The sequence below is a fragment of the Bison bison genome, unplaced genomic scaffold (assembly GCF_000754665.1).
Source record: "Bison bison bison isolate TAMUID 2011002044 unplaced genomic scaffold, Bison_UMD1.0 scf7180017864134, whole genome shotgun sequence".
Classification (NCBI taxonomy): Eukaryota; Metazoa; Chordata; class Mammalia; order Artiodactyla; family Bovidae; genus Bison; species Bison bison.
The window spans coordinates 7,409,353-7,433,097 of record NW_011494706.1 but is presented as its reverse complement, the minus strand read 5'-3'; the positions used below and the strand labels follow the sequence as shown (position 1 = coordinate 7,433,097).

Sequence of the window (23,745 nt, the reverse complement as noted above, 5' to 3'; positions counted from 1 at the left end):
GACAATACAAGCATTAAGAAGAGAATGGGGCAGGAGATGGAACAAAGTGCTTCCAGCTATGATGAAATAGATGTTCCTTGTGTAAACCACTGACGGGGAGCTGGAATAGCAAGAAATTAAGATCAAGAACTCAGAAGAAAGGCTGAGGCTAGAGTTTTAGGTCTGGGAGTCAACAGAGTATTTGGTAATAACTGAGGCCACTGAAATGGATGAAACTGAGCAGAGCACTGTCTATGTAGTCAAAAATGCTTAGCATTGAGTTAAAGATAAATCAGGGTTTCTCATTCAATTTACTGAACCACATAATCTTAATAAAGCTCAGCAGACCACCGTTAAACATACACAGAAGTCAATCTGAAGAGCAGATGATGATATGAAAAAATTATCTGCAATGTGTGGGCTAATTTTAAATGTGACTGTTGAATCTCTGAACTGTCTCTGAATTGAATACAACAATTCTTGGAATTGGAAAGACTAATTTCTGGAAAACTTGGAAAGCCTAATTTCAATATTAAATAGCAGATTAATCAAGTTAGCTACTCATATGACATCAGTGCTTCCCTAAAGAAAACCACCAGATATTTGGTGATCTACTTCCTACAATGTAAAGGCAATATTACACCATTGTGCCAACTCATAAAAATACAGCATGTTCTTAATAAATCAAATAACTAATACCAGAGACTGTCCCTTAGTCTATGTGTCCATGTGTGTATGTGTTTGTGTGCCAGGAAGTTTGTATAATTTACTTAACTTTAATAATACAAATTCATTTCTGGGTCTGGAATTGCATCAACAGAAAACAAACTAAAACTTAAGAAAAAATTCACAGGCCCTGCTATTTTGAAGACAGTGAATGAACCTGTCTAGAATGAGTCCCTGAAATCCTTGTTTTTAAGAGGTACTCAGATAATTATGATGCAGGAGTTTCAATAACTATAATAGTTTGAGATATACTAGCTTATTTTAACTAAGTATCTTAACATGTGAAAAATGTTCAAAGATTACAAAAACACATTTTAAGTAATAGTGTTATATATGCTTTAAGTAGAAAACATTTTCTTTATTCAGATGTTGACTTTCTGTATATTTTGAAATGACACACACATAAAGATATAGCAAACCTGTATTTTTAATTTCATCATATTCCCCTCTAAATTCTTTATCATTTACCAAAAATAACTTTTTTAAAGCTTACTGTTTTGTCTAATGTTATACAGACTATCAATCTACACATTTTTGTGTGTTTCTCTTAAAAATTAACTTATAAGGATATTATATAAAACTAATTGGTATATCACACACCAAACATGAGTACAGATTCTGTACAATGTAATAGTATATATATATATTACAAGAGACTAAATGCCTTGTTAAAAGTAAGGTTAAGAAATCTTTCATGGAAAAAATCTACATCACAAAATGTGGTGGCTTGAGTATCAGCTGGTTTCCTCTCACGAATTTCTTTCCATGGGCATTAACTGTCCATTTAGCTTCATCAGCAGTTTTACCACAAGGCCGGCCTACAAAGTAAAATACATGTCAACAATAAATTTGAAACATATAAAAATGTGTAAATGACATACATGGCAGTAGACACAGTGTTCTCTATTTGAAAAGGAATTTTTCATTGTTATAAGAGTGCAATAAATTATTCAGCTAAGTTTCTTGCTTTGTTTAGGAAAGACCTGCCTTTTTACCTTGGTCTTAAATAATATTAATTTCACATTAGAAGTTTTACTTGAAGTAAAATGGACTGTCATTTTTTAAGAAAGAAATAATTTTACTAATACATTAGAGTTTATTACTATCATGTAAATCAAGAACTGATTAGGTACTTACCTGTTTTGTATGTACTATAAAGCTCATTTTATTTTCCATGCTATGGATCTGAAAACATGAATCAGCATCTCCCAATTGCCACATAAAGCAACCATATTTAAGACTGATGAGTAAAGCCTGCAACATAATTGGAAATCATTAATATTGAAATATTTATTAAAAACAACACCTATCTTCTCTTACTATCTACACTTATCTAGCCAGGTCTAAACAGAATGGTTCACTTGGTAACTTGACATAGCCTGCAGCACAGAGCCACAGCAGACTTCTTGAGCAATGATACTCTTTTTATCAGAATGACAAAATTATTTGAAGATGCCCATTCTGTGCTATGTATGTATATTTATGCACACACACACATTCAGCCATGAGAAATAAGGATATCCTGTCTTTTGCAACAACATGGATGGAACTGGAGGACCTTAAGCTAAAGAAAGACAAATACCATAGGATGATACCACTTAATATGTGCAATCTAAAAAAGCCAAACTCATAGAAACAGAGAGTAGAATGGTGGTTATATCAGGGACTGGCGGGTGGGGGGAACTGAGATGTTGGTCAAAGTAGTACAAACTTTCAGTAATGAATTAAGTTCTGGGAATCTAATGTGGGGCATGGTGCTTATAGTTAGCAATACTATACTGTATGTTTGAAAGTTGCTAAGAGAGTAGATCTTAAATGTTTTCACCAGAAAACATAAATTATAATTATGTGATGTGATAGAGGTGTGGCTAATGCTATAGTGGTAACCATTTTGAAATAGGTTAAGTATAACAAATCAACACACTGTATGTGCATTTTAAACTTACCCAATGATGGGAAAACAAAGATGCCCGTTCTATCAGTGGTTTTCAAGAAAATTAAGTGTACTAAAAATTTACTTTCTGCAGGTTAAAAACAATTCCTTTTACTATATTCAGTACCTTTTGAATATTCATACAGTACTTTCAGATCTGAAATTTATTTAATGTGGTAAAATTGGTGACTTAGGCAATTTCGTATCACTGAAAATAAGTACACTGTTATATTTATAGTAAGTGAAAGAAAGTGGAAGTCACAGCTGTGACTGACTCTGAGACCCCATGGACTATACAGTCCATGAAATTCTCCAGGCCAGAATACTGGAGTGGGTAGCCTTTCCCTTTTCCAGGAGATCTTCCCAACCCAGAGATCAAACCCAGGTCTCCTGCATTGTAGGCAGATTCTTTACCATCTGAGCCATGGGGGAAGCCCATATTTATAGTAAATATCAGCATTATTTTAAAAATCAATAATATATCCTTCATATATTCAACAGAACTATTTAAAAAACAATGACAGTACCTTGTACCTACATGTTCTAAATAATGGTATATTTAAATAGGAATCCAATATATTTGATTATTTAAAAAATAATTATCTCCTAGTAATAACTTGTATTTTCTTACCCTAAAAATAAATATATTCTTTGCATACATATATAAAAGAAAATGTTCATGCCATCCTTTAAAATAAGTATATTTAGAAACATTACCTCTCCAGGACTAGCAGTTCTTAACATAATGATTGTAAATAATAAACAAAGGATATGCCAGAAAGATTATGATTTAGGGCATTTTGAAAGTGAGGTTCTGTAAGTGAAACATAATGTAATTAATTTACATGTGTATACCATGTCTAATGGGAAAATAATAACATTTTGCTTACAAATAACTATACTTATAAAATATAACATATGGGTAGGATCTGCTAAGATAGCTATTTACACAAAGTACACACTGAAACAGTTTTAAATGCAAATAAAGATATTTTTTCAGATGAAGGTGTTTACTCCATTTAAGCAAGTCTGTTATATTTACCATATAGACACCTTAGGTCTTGCTCAATCTAAGACAACTGACGACAAGCTGACTGTTCTCATCTTTGATGGTTTGAAAATCTTAGAGCTTTTATAGTGCCATAAATTTACCTGTAGCTTACAGAGCACGCAGGTAATGATTATGTGGCGAGAAAACATTATTATCCTTGGTTTCAATCACCTCTGTATATACCCAATGACAGCATTTCTATTTCTAGAAAAAGCAGATTCTTAATAATCCTATTATCATCCTCTGCCTGCTACTGCTCTCTCACTCAATTCCTGGAACAGAATATTATTCATAGGATGAAATGTTATAAGATATTACTGAACCATCATTTGAATACTATATAAAGCTTTTTACTGTTGCCTAAATTTGGAATGCTACCAGAAGTCAAACATAATACACAGTTTAGAGAAAAGGCTCAGTGTTATGCCCATGGCATCACCACCAGATCAGTGAAGAAGAATTTGCAGATATTGATATAAAATGCTCTAAAATTGCAGAGGAAAAATTTCTTGAAATGACAAGGGGAATTTCTTTCATTTCCTTTAACAAACAGTACAATAGGGAATAAAAAAGTAGTTATAAGCTAATAAGAAACAGTTTATATTTTGTATGAATAAAATAGTCTAAATAGAAAATGATAAGCAAATGACTCAAAAACAAGCCAATATCAAAGACTTCAAAAAGTCACGTTCCAAGTGAATTACTGAAGCCAGTCCCTCTTCTGCATATGTCCCTGCACTGTCTTTCTCTCCATTCACAGGCATATCTAATAGTATGGTAACATAACTGCTGCCATAACAATGATTCTGAGTTATCATGAAACTACCACTGGGATATTTTCAGAAGTTATGTGATTACATAAATAAGACTTAAATGATGAAAATAAAAATTAGGTTTACAGTGAAATTTCCTAATCTAAAATGCCTTTTTACATAAGCTTCGCTTCAGTTCAGTTCAGTCGCTCAGTCGTGTCCAACTCTTTGCAACCCCGTGAACTGCAGCACGCCAGGCCTCCCTGTCCATCACCAACTCCCAGAGTGCATGCAAACCCGTGTCCATACAGTCGGTGATGCCATCCAACCATCTCATCCTCTGTCGTCCCCTTCTCCTCCTGCCCTCAATCTTTCCCAGCCATCAGGGTCTTTTCCAATGAGTCAGCTCTTCGCATGAGGTGGCCAAAGTATTGGAGTTTCCGCTTCAGCATCAGTCCTTCCAATGAATATTCACGACTGATTTCCCTTAGGATGGACTGGTTGGATCTCCTTGCCGTCCCAGGGACTCTCAAGAGTCTTCTCCAACACCACAGTTCAAAAGATCAATTCTTCAGCCCTCAGCTTTCTTCACAGTCCAACTCTCACATCCATACATGACTACTGGAAAAACCATAGCCTTGACTAGACGGACCTTTGTCGGCAAAGTAATGTCTCTGCTTTTGAATATGCTATCTAGGTTGGTAATAACTTTCCTTCCAAGGAGTAAGCGTCTTTTAATTTCATGGCTGCAGTCACCATCTGCAGTGATTTTGGAGCCCCAAAAAATAAAGTCAGCCATTGTTTCCACTGTTTCCCCATCTATTTACCATGAAGTGATGGGACCAGATACCATGATTTTAGTTTTCTGAATGTTGAGCTTTACGCCAACTTTTTCACTCTCCTCTTTCACTTTCATCAAGAGGCTCTTTAGTTCTTCACTTTCTGCCATCAGGGTGGTGTCATCTGCATATCTGAGGATTAACATTTCTCCCGGCAATCTTGATTCCAGCTTGTGCTTCTTCCAGCCTAGCATTTCTCATGATGTACTCTGCATATAAGTTAAATAAGCAGGGTGACAATATACAGCCTTGATGAACTCCTTTTCCTATTTGGAACCAGTCTGTCGTTCCACGTCCAGTTCTAACTGTGGCTTCCTGACCTGTATACAGATTTCTCAGGAGGCAGGTCAGGTGGTCCAGTATTTCCATCACTTGGAAGAATTTTCCACAGTTTATTGTGATCTACACAAAGGCTTTGTCATAGTCAATAAAGCAGAAATAGATCTTTTTCTGGAACTCTCTTGCTTTTTCCATGATCCAGTGGATGTTGGCAATTTGATCTCTGGTTCCTCTGCCTTTTCTAAAACAGCTTGAACATCTGGAAGTTCACGGTTCACGTATTACTGAAGCCTGGCTTGGAGAATTTTGAGCATTACTAGCGTGTGAGATGAGTGCAATTGTGCAGTAGTCTGAGCATTCTTTGGCATTGCCTTTCTTTGGGATTGGAAAGAAAACTGACCTTTTCCAGTCCTGTGGCCACTGTTGAGTTTTCCAAATTTGCTGGCATATTGAGTGCAGCACTTTCACAGCATCATCTTTGGATTTGAAACAGCTCAACTGGAATTCCATCACCTCCACCAGACCAAGATGGTGGAATAGAAAAGCTCTGAAGTGTTCTAACAGGTATTCACAGTCCAATCCATACTTCATCCTGCCCCCAAATACGTTCTTGTAATTAATTCAAATTTTCAAAATGAACCACTTGTTTCAGATATTTTACTTCCTTTTAAAATTTGTATCTTTTTCATTTATATCTAATTAATTTTTAAATAGATAATACAATCACAGTTAAATTTCTTTTAAGTTGCAAAATGCTATAAAGTGAAATGTCTCCCTTCTACTCCTATGCCCAGTTACACAGTTTCCCTTCTCCAAAGGCTTTAAGAAACTTTTTATCCATACAAAAGCACCACAACACATATTTATATAAATCTAGTTTTCACTTGCCCACATTTTTTGAGGTATAACGGACATATGACATTATATTAGTTTCAGGTATACAGCATGATTCAGTATTTGTATATACTGCAAATATTGTTAACATTCATCACCATACACAGTTAACACACTTTTTTGTTGTGATGAGGAATTTTAAGATTCATCTCTCAGCAACTTTCAAATATGCAATACAGCATTATTAACTAAGCTCTATACTACATCCCATGACGTATTTTACAGCTCAGAGTTTCTATCTTTTGACCCCCGTTACCTATTTTGCCCATTTCCCAACTCTCTGCCTTTGGCAACTACCAGTCTGTTCTTATTTCTATGAGCTTCTTTGTTTTTTTAAGATTTCACCATACACAAATGAGATCATATGGCATTTATCTTTGTCTGACTTACTTCACTTAGCATAATGGCCTCAAGGTCCATCCATATTATTGCAAATGGCAAGACTTCATTCTTTCTAATGGCCAAATAATAATATTCCATTGTGTGTGTGTGTGTGTGTGTATAACCTTCATACTCATGCCTTACATACACAGGGATGACTCTCTGAGTACTGGGGCTTGCCTTTGTAAATATCTATCCTGTGCAAAAAGCTGCTCCATACGTAGGAATTCCCCCCAACAATCCTGTAAGAACATAACACACACGCACACGCACACACACACACATTTTCTCTAGCCATCTGTCCACTGATAACACTTAAGTTGTTTATCTTGGCCACTGTAAGTAATGTTTCAATGAAAAGGGATGTGCGTGTATCTTTCTGTGTTAGTGTTTTTGTTTTCTTCAGTTAACTACCCGTTACCACCCATTTTTACATGAATGATAGCATATTACATATGGTTCAGCACCAAATATATCTTAGGGATCATTCTACACAAAAATATTCTTCATTCTTTTGTATGGCTGCAAGGTATTTCAATGTAGAAATGTACTACAATTCCCTATTGGTAATCATTTTGTTTTCAACCCCCATCCTCTGCTATTATAAATGAAATTGTTCATGTAGCCTACTACTGTTATTTTAAATATTATATATATAGTGTGACTGGTCAAAAACAGCTGAAAAGATAAAAATCTACCTTAGTTTCCATGTTGAGGAGATGAAGTCCTTTTATATTCACACCTACATACACAGGGATGACTTTATGATTACTGGGGCTTGCCTTTGTAAATATCTGTCCTGTGAAAAAAGCAGCTCCATATGTAGGAATTTCCCAACAGTTCTGTAAGAACATGCGCTGTAGGTGATGCATTTCTTTACTGACACCTTCACTTGTACTAAGATTCTAAAAACAAAGTAAAATAAGGAGATGTAAAAGGAGAATGTACTTTTAACAATCCAAACAGGTCAACTAAACAGTCTCTAAAATCAAGGCTAACCCAAAGAATAACATGTGTGACATTATCCCAAGGGCACTTTTTCTTCTGAGATCTATTAAAAAATAAAAATCAAGGTCTAAAAATAATGCTTATTTATTACATTTTAAGTGCATGGATAAAGACAGTATATTATTTCGTATTTTTAAAAAATCTCTAGCACTTATCACAGTACCAGCATATAGAAGGTAGTCAGTAAAAAATTCTATATTGTTAAAAATAAAGTATCTTGCTACTTTTTCTTTCAGATATGTGAACTATAACTTTTTTATTTCAGGAATATAAATTTAATGTACCTATGTTTAAAACATTAATAATATTAACAAAATGTCAACTAGGCTATGTCTTTTTATTTCTATTTAACAGCTTACCTTGTATTCATGAAGTATTCGGTTTGTCCAGTGAGGTGCCTTACTTTTCAATTTGGTAATAGGTACAATAGATTTGAGATTTTCTTCACTGTAAGCAAATATGCCAACATTTTAAAAATAAATTATCTTTAGTAGCTAAAGTAATATAATCATCTAGATATAAATGGTTTTAAATGATTTTTGAGCTGAAAAATACTATACTTAAAATATCAGAGAACTTGACATTTTAAGCAAGAAGTCAAGATCCCAACATTGTTCAGTCTAGAGAAATGTTTCTTCTTTCAGTAAGCACAAAATATTTTTGAATACTGAAAACTACAATAAACAAACTTTAGATGTGCTAAACTTCAATGTTTTTTCACAACATGAAACATGAACTAGTTTTTGGGTGGGATTCTGAAATGTGTCTGCCTTATAACATTTTTTTTTTTTTACTACTTATCTAAGTAAGGTTTTAGTGAACTTATTTAAACATACAGTAAAGAAAGACAAGTATAAAGCATATCACACTATATTCAAATATAAGAAAAATAACCTTGGAGAGAATATAACTTAAAAGAATGCATTACTATAGGTTTTCTTCTCATTCCATGCCTTATGTTATTTAATTCCAAACCAGTGTCTAAATAGTTCTTAATAACATATTTCTAAACTTCCTTGGTAAACTGAATCTTGGGCACAGCACAAGACCATGAATTATATTAAATACTTACTTTAGGAAACCTTGTTTGTGTTTCTTACTCTCGTAATTTCCATAAACTATCTGCAACAGTAGACTTGCCAATGTTATCAGTTTAGCATCAGGAGCTGTATAAAAGCCCTTCAATAAATTATATCTGGCTTCATCAAAGAGAATAAGAATAGCTAGTGGGTCTTCAATCTTAAACGAGAAAATACAGTATGGTTATTAGGCCACAATTTCCTGTTATAAATGTACAACTTGTCACTCACATGAAAAAGCAAAAGCTATGTAACTGCATATAAATAAGCTGGTTTTGCTTTAGAGCAGAGGTTGACAAGTCGTTTCTATTAAAGACCAGACAGTATTATTTTAAGCTTTGTGAGTCATAAAGTCTCTAATAGAGTGACTCAACTCTTCTAGTTTAGCACAAAAGCAGCTGTAGACAATACATCTACAAATGTCAGAGTTCTACTAAAACTTTTTATACTGATTCTGAAATTTGAGTTTCATGAAATGTTCACATGACATGAAATATTAATTCTTCTGAATTTTTCAGCCATTAATAGCTTATAGGATATACAAAAATAGGCAACAGTTCAGATATGGTAATAGGCCAGTTTGCTAACCTCTGATTCAAGTCCAGTAAAATTATGGATATGAGTGTGAGTAATTTCTAGTACAATTTTACTTAAATTCTTTATATTCCTCAAACATCCTTCTAAATTTTATGCTTCACACAACATAGTAGTGAACCACAAAGAAGATGAAAGAAGTATTGTCCATTCCCAGAAGGATACATGAAGTTTGAAAAGAGCTTAACAGTTTTTATTTGATAAATAACATGAAAGGAGAGCATACTTTAAGTTTTAAAAACTAAAGTTTCCCTTAATCTGATAAGATTAAAAAAGACTGAAAAATGCTACCCCACAGAATACATTTATACCTGGAATAATATGATCACCAATTACAGAGATTCTAAATAAATACTTGAGTATTTCCATATATGATTCAAAATGACCCAGATTCCTTACAGTAAAAAGTTTTGTTGTCTTGCTAACTAAAATAACACTCCACACAATATTTAAAAAATTGAATCAGAATTTCATGGAGGAAAAAAGATAAGGGGATTGCTCTTGATTAAAAGAAGCAAAGAGGTAACAAATACAAAGCATGAAGGTTGACTAGCTTCTTCAGTTGAGTGTTTTAAGAGACTGAGAAACGGGGCGGGGGGGGGGGGGGATCTGAATATGGGTCTGATATTAGATATTATTGTGGAAAATACTAATTTTATTAGGTTGACAGTGGTTCTGTAGTATGTACAGTATATCCTTGTTCTTATAAGATGATGTTAAAATATTTAAGGATGAAGTGCCATGATGCCTGCAACTCAATTTTAAACGATTTACAAAGAAAAGAGAGGAAAGGTGAAGCAAATATAGTAAAATGTTAACAATTAGTGAATTTAATGAATGGTATATGGTATGAATTTTATTACTTTTTCAACTTTCCTATGGGTTTTTAATTTCTGAAACTAAATGTTGGGAAAAAGTGAAAGAAAATATTTTTCTAGTTAGTAAAAACCGACTTAGTGAATTTGAAGAATTTGAGTAGAGAATAGTTATAATTCCTAATAGTGTATTCAGGGAGTATTAGTCAACAACCATTCTTTTTAAATGAAAGTAGGCTCTTCTTATCCTAAAAGAATAATTCTAACCAAAACAATGCAATTCTTCTATTTTTCAGATGGTAAAAACAGGAATTTCTCAATTACACAGGAGTGAAAGAATGTACCCACTTAACCAGATGATGATATTCTGACTCACTGTAAGTATTCACTAAACCTTGCTTCTTTTTCAGTTGAACCTACTTTACCTAAGTGGTAGTATAAAATGCAATTAATTTAATGTCCAAGTACTATCATTATTATTACTCTTTCTCTACCAGCCAACTTTGAAAATATTTAAGTGAAGAAGGAAAACAGGCTGAGTATACTTAGATTACTTGCAGATTTCATAGATCTATCACATTTTGTTTAATCAAAGTTGCCACTTTACCTATGTTTTAAGTGTAGAATTTAGTGGCATTCATTACATTCATAATGCTGTGAACCATCACCACTATTTTCACATGTCAACATCCAAACAGAAATTCTGTAACCAGTAAGCCCTCACTCTCTGCGCATCACACCTGTGCTAATCTCTAACATACTGTTTATGAATTTGCCTGTTCTAGATATTTATTTAATGTAAGTAAAATCAAACACTTTTTCCTTTTGTGTCTGGCTTATTTCACCTAACATATTTTCAAGGTCCATCCATGTTATGACATGTTTCAGAACTTCATTCCTTTCTATGGATGAATAAGAATCCATTGTATGTATATACCACATTTTCTTTATCCATTGATCTGTTGATGAACACTCAGCTTGTGTCCACCTTTTTGGTTATTATAAATATTGCTGATAAGAATGTTGGAATACAGATATTTGAGCTCTTGTTTTCTTTAGGTATGCACCTAGGAGTGGAATTGCTGAATCAAATAGTAATTCTATGTTTAGTGTTTTTAAGAACTATTCCACTGTTTTCCACAGAGGCCACACCATTTTATATTACCATCTACAGCAGACAAAGGTTCTATTTTCTCTACTTCCTCAACCCTCAATATCTTCCTTTATAAACTGCTATTATTACAGCCACCCTTGTAGGTGTGGCGGAGAAGGCAATGGCACCCCACTCCAGTACTCTTGCCTGGAAAATCCCATGGACGGAGGAGCCTGGAAGGCTGCAGTCTATGGGGTCATTGAGGGTTGGACACGACTGAGCTACTTTACTTTCACTTTTCACTTTCCTGCATTGGAGAAGGAAATGGCAACCCACTCCAGTGTTCTTGCCTGGAGAACCCCAGGGATGGTGGAGCCTGGTGGGCTGCCATCTATGGGGTCGCACAGAGTCGGACATGACTGAAGTGACTCAGCAGCAGCAGCAGCAGTAGGTGTGGATTCTTTTTGTTTTGATTTGCATTTCTTTAATGCCTAATGATCTTGAACAACATCTCATGTGCTTGTTAGCCACTTGTGTATCTTTACTGGAGAAATGTTAAGTCCTTTACCCAATTTAATTGAGTTGTCTTTTTGTTGCTAAGTTGTAGGAGTTCCTTTTATATTCTGAATAGTAAGCACTCAACATTCAGAAAACTAAGATCATGGCATCCAGTCCCATCACTTCATGGCAAGTAGATGGGGAAACAATGGAACCAGTGAGAGACTTTATTTTTGGGGGCTCCAAAATCAATGCAGTTGGTGATTGCAGCCATGAAATTAAAAGACACTTGTTCCTTGGAAGAAAAGCTATGACCAACATAGATAGCATATTAAAGAGCAGAGATATTACTTTACCAACAAAGGTCCATCGAGCCAAAGCTATGGTTTTTCCAGTGGTCATGTATGCATCTGAGAGTTGGACTATAAGGAAAGCTGAGTGCCAAAGAATTGATGCTTTTGAAGTGTGTTGTTGGAGAAGACTCTGGAGAGTCCTTTGGACTGCAAGGAGATCCAACCAGTCCATCCTAAAGGAAATCAGTCCTGAATATTCATTGGAAAGACTGATGTTGAAGCTGAAACTCCAATACTTTGGCCATCTGATGCGAAGAGCTGACTCATTAGAAAAGACCCTGATGCTGGGAAAGACCGAAGGGGGGAGGAGAAGGGGATGACAGAGGATGAGATGGTTGGACGGGAGGAGAAGAGGATGACAAAGGATGAGATGGTTGGATATCATCACTGATCCTATGGACATGAGTTTGAGTAAACTCCAGGAGTTAGTGATGACAGGGAAGCCTGGAGTGCTGCAGTCCATTGGGTTGCAGAGTTGGACATGACTGAGCGACTGAACTGAACTAAACTGAAACAGTTATCGTATATATGATTTTCAAGTATCTTCTTCTATTATCTAGCTTGTCTTTTCTATTTAATGATAATGTCCTTTGATTTACAAATGATTTTAATTTTGATGAAGTTCAATTTATCTATTTTTTCTTTTGTTACTCATGTTTTTGGTGTTATATCTAAAGCTCCATGGCCAAATCTAAGGTCATAAAGATTACACATATATTTTGTCCTAAGAATTTTATGGTTTTGGCTTTTATATTTAGGTTATTAAGACACTGAGTTAATTTTTGATGTAGTGTGAGATCAGAGTCCAATTTGATACTTTTGAGTGTGAATTTCCAGTTGCCCTAGTATCATCTGTTGAAGAAACTACTCTTTCTTCATTGAATTCACTTGGCATCCTTGTCAAAAAAGTAGTTGGTATGGTATATGGAGTTATTTGAGGACTCTCAACTCTATTCCATTCTCAATTCTATCTTTATACCAGTACCAAATTGCTTGGATTAGTGTAGCTTTGTACTAAGAAATTGGGAAATGTGAATCCCTTCACTTTATTCTTGTAGTTTTCAATGTATAAGTTTTGCATCTCTTTTATTAAATTTATTCCTAGGTATTTTATCCTTATAGAAGTTATTCTAGAGGATTTCTTAATTTCCTTTTTTTTTGAGTGTCTGTGGCTGGTTATAGAAACAATTGATTTCACATGTTGAGCATGTGCCCTACAACTCTGCTGAATCCATTTATTAGCTCTAGCAGCTTTTGTGTAGATTCTTTGGAATTCCCCATATATAGGATCATGTCATTTTTGATAAACAGAGACAGTTTAACTTTTGCCTTTTCAATTTGGATGTCCTTTTTTTTTTCTTTCTTTACTTTTTGGTGCTGCTGGGGAGAGTGTGACCAACTGCTTTCGTTAGAACTTCTTGTTCTGTGTTAAACAGCAGTGGTGAAAGCAGGCATCCTTGTCTTGTTCCTGATCTTAGGAGGAAAGTTTTCAGTCTTCTACCATTGAGTATGTTAACTGCAGGTTTTTTATAAATGCCATTTATAGGATTGAGGAAGCTCCCCTCCTAGTTTTCTGAGTTCTATCAAGAAAGGCTATTCAATTTTGTCAAATGTCTTTTTTACCTTAAGTTGGATAATATAAGACAGACAATATGAACGCTGCTGCTAAGTCGCTTCAGTCGTGTCCGACTCTGTGCGACCCCACAGATGGCAGCCCACCAAGACTCCGCTGTCCCTGGGATTCTCCAGGCAAGAACACTGGAGTGGGTTGCCATTTCCTTCTCCAATGCATGAAACTGAAAAGTGAAAGTGAAGTCGCTCAGTTGTGTCCGACTCTTCGCGACCCCATGGACTGCAGCCTACCAGGCTCCTCTGTCCATGGGATTTTCCAGGCAAGAGTACTGGAGTGGGGTGCCATTGCCTTCTCTGAGACAATATGAACAGTCAGACATAAAACATTTACCAAGTTTGGGCAAGGTCACTGAAATTTTCACGCGTTGAAATGTGCTTAATCTTATGTGTTTAGTATTTCCTTGAATAAAAGAATGAGGAAATGCATTGTATACTTTTTCTTCACCAAATTTATGAGACCTCAGAACTTTTCTTTTCCCCAGTTTTCAAAGCTACTGCTGTATTTAGACTATCACCTAGTTTAAACTGTAATATATCCCTTAGGTTTTTTCCTTGTCTGGTCATCCTTCAGATGGCATTATTTCACTTCTAACATTTATAGTAATTCAAATCCAGACATACTTATTTAGGACAGACTATATGTATAGTTCTCTGTTGAATCTAAAATAGCTACATACTGACTACTAGGAATAACTTTTTAATGTCCCCTTTGTAAATATAATCTTCTGTATCTAGAATTTTTTTTTTTTAGTTCTCTCTATTCTCTTTAGGATGGAGTCTCGATTTCTTTTGTATTCTAAGACAATGGAGGTGGAAATGGAAACACCAACCAGGGGCTTTGTAAGTAGACGGACTCAAACTCTACCACTTACAATAGGGATGTGAGGATTGAACAGAAAAACATAAACGAACCCTCCTGAAAAGGAAGAGCACAATGTTTGCCTCTGGTGCGTAAAATAGGAACTCAGCAGATTCTGAACATCAATGACTATAAAAAAGATGTCTGAGCAAACCTTTTTCTCAACTTCCAAAGGAAGTCTCACATCTCTTCTTAGGAAAAGCTGTGGTGTTTCCCTTTGGGGATCCAAATTAGTCAATTCAGCAAGTATTTCTGGCCAGTCACGAACATGTTGCAATGGTTTATGATAAGGCTTGAGTTGAAGGCCTGAAAAACATCTTTCCCTTAATAAATGATAACGTAAAAATGAACTAATTACATCAACACATAGAAACTTTTCATTAAATTCTGTACCTAAGTATTGAACACACACAAATTAAAGGTCTAAATTTAAATCAATATTGATTTTAATCAATATTATGCCCAATTTGAGGTTAACTGTTTTTTAAGAATGTAAGAATTATGAGAATAATTCTGGAAATGAATTAAAATTTATCAAATGAATTTAAGATCCTAAATTCCATGATAGCCTATTTAATTATGATACAATCGGTAAAAATTTGGTGTTTAAAAAAATAGTTAAATCACTAGAAAACAAATCACAACCACCTCGATGAAATCCCTTATGCATTTGCAATACTTTGAGAGACCAAATCTGTAGTGACATTAGGCTGAGTTTAAATAAAGAGTCGAACATGAGTGAACGACTGAACTGAACTGAACTGCGATAGAAAGATCTGATAGAAAACCAATATAAAGACAAAGAATATCTGTATTCCGAGAGGAGGTGAGCACTGAAAATAAAGGCAAGTTGGATGCATTTAAACAGAATTCAAATGAAATTTAAACTGCATTTAAACAGCATTCAAATCAAATTTCATTGCCAAAGAAAAAATGTTTTGGTTTTTACCACTTCAAACATTGTATGGCGTTCTCTGGTGACTCAGAAGTAAAGAATCCACTTGCCAATGCAGGAGACATGGCTTTGATGGCCGATCCGGGATTATCCCAGATGCTGGGGAGAAACTAGGCCCTTGCGCCACAACCCCTGAGCCTGTGCTCTAGAGCCCACGCGGCACCACTACTGAGTCCACACGCCCTAGAGCCTGTGCTCCCCAACAACAGATGCCATTGTTCTACTGCTGTACTGCAATCAGAAGCCCTCACACCACAGCTAGAGAGTAGGCTCCACTTGCCACAACTAGAAAAAAGTCCACGCAGCCATGAAGAACAGCACAGCCAAAAATAAATAAGTACATAAAATTAGTAAAAAAAAACCCCAACATTGTATGAATAAAGAGGGGCCAGGAGCAAGCAGAGGCTTATCTGTTTCAGCAGTTTGAACATAAACAATTTATGTAAAAGAGAAGAATATTATATCATTTGAAAATTTAAAAGTCAATAATAATTGACGCTACCCTTCAGTTTACCAACTCACTCTCAGAAAGGAATAATGAGGTTTATACATCAAAATAACAAGTTTCTTACTGAGGTTTTCTGAACAGATCCAAATAGTGAAATATTGCTGTGTTTCTTGAGAGAGACGCATTCCTTCCATTATCTGCTGCACTGTGGTATTATTTCCATGCTTCAGTTCAACAGAACGGTACGATCCATCCATTCTGTATATACGAACTTTTTCATACTAGGACAAAGAATGATAATAAATTATGCAAGCTGGGTAGAAGTTATACATCCCAACCCCCCAAAATGCTTTAATTTCAACTTCATCTGCTTTATTATAGATTTCTAATATGGAAAATATCAGAAAAACTACTTTAAGTGAGAATCTTCTGGCAATATTTTATTTTTTCTATTTTTGCCTTGCTGCACAGCTTGCAATCTTTGTGGCCCAATAAGGGATCAAACCTGTGCCTCCCGCACTGGAAGCTTAGAATCCTAACCACTTCTGGCAGTATTTTTAAAAAATTTACTTCCATTATTTATATTTTAAACATGAAATTTCTTCTGAATATTCCATGGTCAAATAAGTTTGAGAAATGAAGGGAAATGGTTTAAAAAAAAAATACTCAACTTCAAAAATCTTCTGAGAGGATACTTTAAAGCTATTAATGTACAATGTTAATACCAAATGGGGGATACAGACCTGGTTAACTAAATCTGGTGTTAGTTAACTACCTCATGAGTTTAGTGGGCTACAAATTACAATGTAGAAATGTGCACCAGCAATAATTTATCCCAAAAGCAATCTGTGATAAAGGACTTTGCAGATACAAGTTATGAACAATGGACCTTGAGCCAGTTTCTTTCTTCCAGTTCAGAAAATCACAGAGAGAAATGATATTATCAATTCATTTTTATTGTTATAGGAAGTAACTGATGCCTCTAAACAACTTCCAGGACAGTTCATTTTAGGTAAAAGTACCTAAATCCTTTTATCGTATACCTTCAGATTTAAAGATTATATGAGAAATAAAAATGTGTTTTTAACTATACAATTAGAAAGTAAATTGCAATGAAGTTAATATAAGGGTGCCTGTACTGCTTATCTATTTCCTTGCTTTTGTCCTGTGCTCAGGGAAAAATGTTTTGACAAAAACGTGTATGAATGTGTGAAATTTCCCTTTAAGACAGAGATCATGTACTTATTATTTATCACATCACTTTCAGCATTTCATGGTGGTAAATTTACAAAAATACTCAACAAGTACATATTATCTAGTTAATGGAAATGTCTGGAAAGGCTCAGATATATGGGTTATATCCTGTTGGTATAAAACTTTTATCCTTTTTAGTCCATGGGGTCGCAAAGAGCTGGACATGACTAAATGATGAACACTTTCACTTCACTTAGAAGGCCTAAGTAGAGAGAGATGCTTCAATGAAGTGGTTACAATTTGTAATCACCATATAAAGTATAGAGATTACATTGGGAATTAGATTAATTTTAAGTGATTGAAAGATTTACTTATGCAAACTTTTATTTCGATATGCAAGAATAAATGCCCAAATGTTAGAGATGACAGCAAATTTAATATCTACGATGTCTAAACATGAGGCTTTATAAAAGTAAGCCATCCATACATTTATCCTTCCATTCTTACCACAAATCCTCAAATTTTATCAACTTTAATACGATGCTTGGCTCTAACTAATATTTATGAAGGTAATTCTTACTGGTTTGTTAATGGCTTCCTTCAACAATTTTGCAGCTTCTTCCCAATTATTTTGTTTGTTTTCTTCACAAATATTTAAAGGAGATCTTCCCTGTTGGTCTGTTATGTGCTAGGAATGTGAGGGAAAAATCAGAGGTTAAAGAAAAAAGGCATTACAAATATACAAGTAAGGGAAAATGTCAGTCAATCAAAATTTCATTAAAAAGACTACTGGCAAGTGTTAAGTAGGTATTAAGCATACTTACTGCATGCTATACTTCAAGTAAACATGAACAGCCGAAGATGAAAGATTCAAAGCACTAATCACTGTGGCTATTGTTTTTCCAAACTTCTGTTTATAGCAACAAAGGTCTTGTTAAAGCTATTATTTTTCCCTTACACATCTGACAGTACAAATTCCAAAATATCTTTTTCCTTCTTTAAGATATTTTTTAGAAAACACTTTATATAAGGGCTTCCCTGATAGCTCAGTTGGTAAAGAATCTCCCTGCAATACAGGAGATACTTTATATAAAATGACAGGAAGCTAAATTTTATGTACATTTGGGTGATACATGGTGATGATGGTTGTAAAACAATGTAAATGTACTTAATGCCACTGATCTGTACAACTAAAAATGGCAAAAATGGTATATTTTATGTGAGGTGTATTCTATTACAATTTAAAAGCAAAGTGTATACATATTATTTATTCTATATAGCAAGTTAAATTTGTTTTCATTTCTCAGCTGACCTCTCAAGTGTACGACTAAACATTTTAAGTGTCATTACTAGTTATTTACTGTTTGGATGTTAAAAAAAACAACGCCTGGAAAATAACTTACTCTGTCAATTTCTGGATGGTTTAGGAGGATCTGTACAATTTCCGCATGTCCTCCTCCAGCAGCAAAATGAAGAGGAGAGCTAAGCTGTCCATTTAGAAGGTTTGGATTGCACTTTCCTTTCTCTAACAATATGCGAGTGGCTTCAACTTTTCCATACCTACAAAAAAATAAAACACCTACAAAAGTCATATGAAGTGTTTGAAAAATCCAAATTTCAGACATCTCAAAGAAATCTAAGACTTTTCTATGGCAGAGAACAAGGAATGAAGACATTTATGTAAATGTTTTCAGTCCTTATGGATTTCTTATGAAGTACTCTGATTTAATTCAAATGTTTCTATTTCTGATCAACTGGGAGAAAATATAATCTCAAATACAAGATAGAGCAGAGGATACAGAATCACAATCGTACAAAATATACAAAAATTATAAATTAGGGAGATAAAATTTTTAGTCAAAAATATTTTCAGGAGCAGAAAGTAACTCATAAATTTAATAATGCTTTTTTTTAAATTTACAATAGGCCCAAGACCTAATTTACATGTAGCTGTTGAATGAGGCAATGTGAAAGACACAAAGATATGTTAAGATAAATGGTCTCTGCTCTGGTAAAGGCTTCTAATGTAATCAGAGGAAAACAAACATGTGAGATAAGTTACATCATGCTGTAACATTTAAGTAACATTTGAGAGTAACAATCAAAATATATATATTTGTCAAATAATAGTATACATTGATGCTTTAGAAAATGCTGGAAAAGGAAGATAAGATTTCAGTATAAGAGAGTCCTGAAAAGTATTCTGATAGAAGAACAATTTAAAAGCTGAAGAGATGCTGAAGAGAAGTAAAATATTCTAGGTAGTGAGGAAAAAAAGTAAGCAAAGAGTACAAAGAATGTGCCAGACATAGTGAATTTACCATCTAGTTACAAAGACATATAAGGCTTCAATCTAACGCAATGGTGGAAAGGCAATTCATTTTTTTGGAAATAAATGGGTAAAAAGGGAAAGGAAATTTGCTCTTAGATATGGTGCATCTGAGGGGCAAACAGCACATCTTTAGAACTAAACCAACTGTCAACTTTCTTCCCTTTCACACATGCCCTGAACCTGCCACTTGTATCCTACCCTTCTCATTCACGTGACTGTTTGCTTACATTCTTAGCTATTCTTGAGATGTCTTTTTTCCTTCTCCTGATTTTATTTCAGGTTAAGTTCTGTTATTTCTCTGAAACAGTTTACCAACTACCTCCTATATATATTCCCACTATAATTTACCATTTTACTTTTACTTTTTTAATCTCATTAACTACTTTCATCCTTTTATATATATATTTCTGTCAGCCTGGATGTTCCTTGAAAGTTATATCTTTGCATTCTCCATACTGCCTCAGGCATTAAGAAAATGGGTGACTAAACTGTTCAGCTGGCAACTGAAAACACAGACTTGATACTCAGGAGGAAGGCAAAGGCTTGAGGTACCAGATATACAAATTCATCCAACTGAGCCTGTTAAAGCTGCAAGAATGGATGAAACCTTTCTGAGAGAGAAATATGAACATCTTAGAACAATGAAATGCATCTTGAAAAACATACTCTCAGAATAGGAAAAGATACTGAGGGGGACAGTTCAACTCTGTGTATGATTAATAAGTTTTCAAGGTACTTCTTTATATAATTACTTAATATAATCTTCACAACAACTTATGAGGCAGGCAGAGATATTTCTAATGCACAGATGAAAAAAATGAAGCTTGTACCAGTTTAGTAATTTGCCCAAGGTCTCATGGTTAACCAGTTAAAATCCAATTTTCTGACTCTTAGTGTAACAGTTTCTATACTATTAATATAAAACATGCTTGGGTCACAGGATGAAGACCAGTATTTCAATAATAATAATGATAAGTATTATCTTGCATTTGTATTGACCTTCATTATAGCTCTATTATAGCTGCCCTTTCAACTGCCATTTGTTCTGCAAACAAAGGGGTGGTCAACAGCGTTAAATGCAGCAGAGCAGTGAAAGAGATTAAAAACTCAGAAAGGTTAAGAAGGTTCATGAAGACTGAAAAAGAGAAAGCAGTGAGTATGGTCCTATAATCACTGAAGTCTGGCTGTGAAAGGAAGGAAAGAAACAGCACAGTGGCCAGAAGGGCCAGCAGGTTCAAATTAAGGTTCTTTTTCGAGTAGGGAGAGGATTCATGTATGTTTGAAGACGAGAGAAAAGAAAGTACAGAAAAGCAGAAAGTGCAGAGAAGTGTCTGACTCTTTGCGACCCCATGGACTGTAGCCCGCCAGACTCCTCTGTCCATGGGTATTCTGCAGGCAAGAATACTGGAGTAGATTGCCATTCCCTTCTCCAGAAGATCTGCCCAACCCAGGGACTGAATCAGGTGTCCCCCAATGCAGGCAGATTCTTTACCTGTCTGAGCCACCAGGGAAGTTTCTAGGTTTAGAATAGGGGACCGAAAACTTTACAGGATGAATGAGATAAAGACAATACACAGCTCGTTGCACTGAAGGCCCAAATGAAATCAGATGGGATAATTTGTAGGGAGCCAAATCATCAGAGTTCTGAAACACTCTCTACCAATGATGTGAAGCCTGGAAGTACTATCAGAGAGAGAAGACACTGATTTGAGAGAGGTGAGAAAATATGAGATGTCAGTGAGACATTTACTGAGTGGCTGAGAGGTTACCCATATGGGGAGAAAGCCAAATTAAACAGTTTTGGAAATGGTGATTCTGGTAAAGAAAAGTTTTTAGGCACCTGTCAATCAATATAATTTTTAAAGCTTGGAGCAATCCTAGGGGTGATTTCATTAAGTGATCCTCAAAGACTGATCCAGGAAACCAGGAAGATCACTGAAAGCTTTTCAGCGTGTCCTCTAGGTAAAACATATTTCATAGTAATACTGAGATGTTATTCTCCCTTTTCACTATGATTTTCTCTTAAGTGTATAGCAGAGTTCTCTAGAAGCTCCCTGACATGAGAATTGAAACAAATTAAAGGCAAGATCAGATGTGAGAATCCAACTATTTTCTATAAGGTTGCACAGTAAAACGATGCAAGAATGTAAAACAATGCTGCTGCTGCTAAGTCGCGTCAGTCGTGTCCGACTCTGTGTGACCCCACAGACGGCAGCCCACCAGGCTCCTCGTCCCTGGAATTCTCCAGGCAAGAACACTGCTACTTTTCTTATTAACTTTTTTATTTTGGAAAATAAGATATATTTGGAAAACTCTGCTATTTATATTAATATGCTACTTTAAAATAATTAAATTCTTTAGACATTTTTCAGTTTTAACTTCTAATAAAGTATATAACACTAGGTATTACTTCACATAAACCAAAGCTCTTTGGGATCTTGTAATTTTGAAGAATAAAAGGAGTTTTAACACAAAAGTTTGAGAACCACTGATCTAATAAAATCCTTCAGTTTAAAGATGCTGCTGCTGCTAAGTCGCGTCAGTCGTGTCCGACTCTGTGCGACCCCACAGACGGCAGCCCGCCAGGCTCCCCCGTCCCTGAGATCCTCCAGGCAAGAACACTGGAGTGGGTTGCCATTTCCTTCTCCAGTTTAAAGATGAGAAGACAGAAGAAGAGGGATAAAACATCTTGTATAAGCTTATAAAGATAGACCCCATCCCAGTCTCTTGATGAGACAGCCCAGTAGTCCTCTTCTAATCCTAGTATTAATTAGTAAGTAAGAGTACATTTCCAAGATAAAGTAATTTATGTTCTTTACTAAATAGTTTAATCAGTCTTCATTCAAGTTCACACCAATCAAATGATCTATCTTATTAAAAGTATTGCAAGGTGACCTATATTACTACTACTACTGGTATATTAAACTTGGTTATTATTTCCAGCTGATGGAAATTTGATTTTATTGATGGATAAAACTCTTCCTCAGTGTATTGGAGTAATATCCAAATAAAAATACAACAGATGAATGAATTTTAGATTCAGACATCAAAATCTTTAAATTTTTATAATACTTTAATAATAGCCGTTTTTTTGAATGCTTATTACTGCCAGGTACCCTTCCAAGCATTTATTCACATTTTCTCCTCTAATCTTAAAAAAAGCACTAAAAGTAAGCTCATCTTTTAGATAAAGAAATAGATCCTTAGAGACATTAACTAATTTGCTAAAGGCCATACTTTTAGGAACTAAAATATTCAGTAGGGACTAAAATGTAGGTACATTCCAAAGCACATTAAATACAATACCATACTTCTGTTTTTATGTAATACGTAGTTGAAAATATTATCACTCTCTTAATAGAGAAGGAAATGAGGCCCTGCCACAGAAAGGGCAACAATACAGGCAAATGTAATTTTGGGATTCCTAAGCTAAAATTCACTAGCTCTGTCTTTCTCAATTCGTGATGTTTGAACTATATTCTCTACTTCTTTTTGTTTAGCTCAAGGAAAAGCATGTGATTTCTTCTGGTACTGTTGCTGCTACCAGTATTTACCAGTAATCTGAAAAAACAATTATAACTTCAGTGAAAGAAGACTTAGGGTAACTCTTTTCAAATCTGAGTATAAAAATTCCCTATAATGGGAAAACAATTAAGGTTACATTAATAGAATAAAATATTTTTAAGGAAGCAGAAAAAAATTGAGCATATTTAATAAAGGATATTTTTAAAGAAATAGCATAATGTCAATAGAGAAAAGATATATATTAAAAGCAACTATATTTAGCTACTTAATCACAAATATTGAAATCAGAGAAATCAAAAGACTTTCAGTTGGAAATGATCTAATTATTGTATTTTACATATAGATAAATAAACTAGCACTCATCTCACACGCTAGTAAAGTAATGCTCAAAATTCTCCAAGCCAAGCTTCAGCAATATGTGAACCGTGAACTTCCTGATGTTCAAGCTGGTTTTAGAAAAGGCAGAGGAACCAGAGATCAAATTGCCAATATCTGCTGGATCATCGAAAAAGGAAGAGAGTTCCAG

The 23,745-nt window shown here is 34.8% G+C and overlaps 1 protein-coding gene across 5 annotated transcripts in view; it reads right to left on the bottom strand.

Moving 5' to 3' along the window:
- Positions 1 to 1,042: 1,042 nt before the first annotated feature.
- KRIT1 (KRIT1, ankyrin repeat containing) overlaps positions 1,043 to 23,745 on the bottom strand; it is a 39,804-nt gene continuing 17,101 nt past the window's right edge. For all 5 annotated transcript variants that reach the window (XM_010839802.1, XM_010839801.1, XM_010839803.1 and 2 more), the window contains 9 exons: positions 18,766 to 18,922; positions 17,943 to 18,050; positions 16,293 to 16,449; positions 14,920 to 15,071; positions 8,915 to 9,081; positions 8,202 to 8,289; positions 7,533 to 7,739; positions 1,843 to 1,959; positions 1,043 to 1,523 (listed from right to left, as the gene is read on the bottom strand). In XM_010839802.1, the coding sequence (XP_010838104.1) occupies positions 1,455 to 1,523; positions 1,843 to 1,959; positions 7,533 to 7,739; positions 8,202 to 8,289; positions 8,915 to 9,081; positions 14,920 to 15,071; positions 16,293 to 16,449; positions 17,943 to 18,050; positions 18,766 to 18,922 (1,222 nt within the window). In that variant the 3' untranslated portion in view covers positions 1,043 to 1,454. The remainder of the gene's footprint in view (positions 1,524 to 1,842; positions 1,960 to 7,532; positions 7,740 to 8,201; positions 8,290 to 8,914; positions 9,082 to 14,919; positions 15,072 to 16,292; positions 16,450 to 17,942; positions 18,051 to 18,765; positions 18,923 to 23,745) is intronic.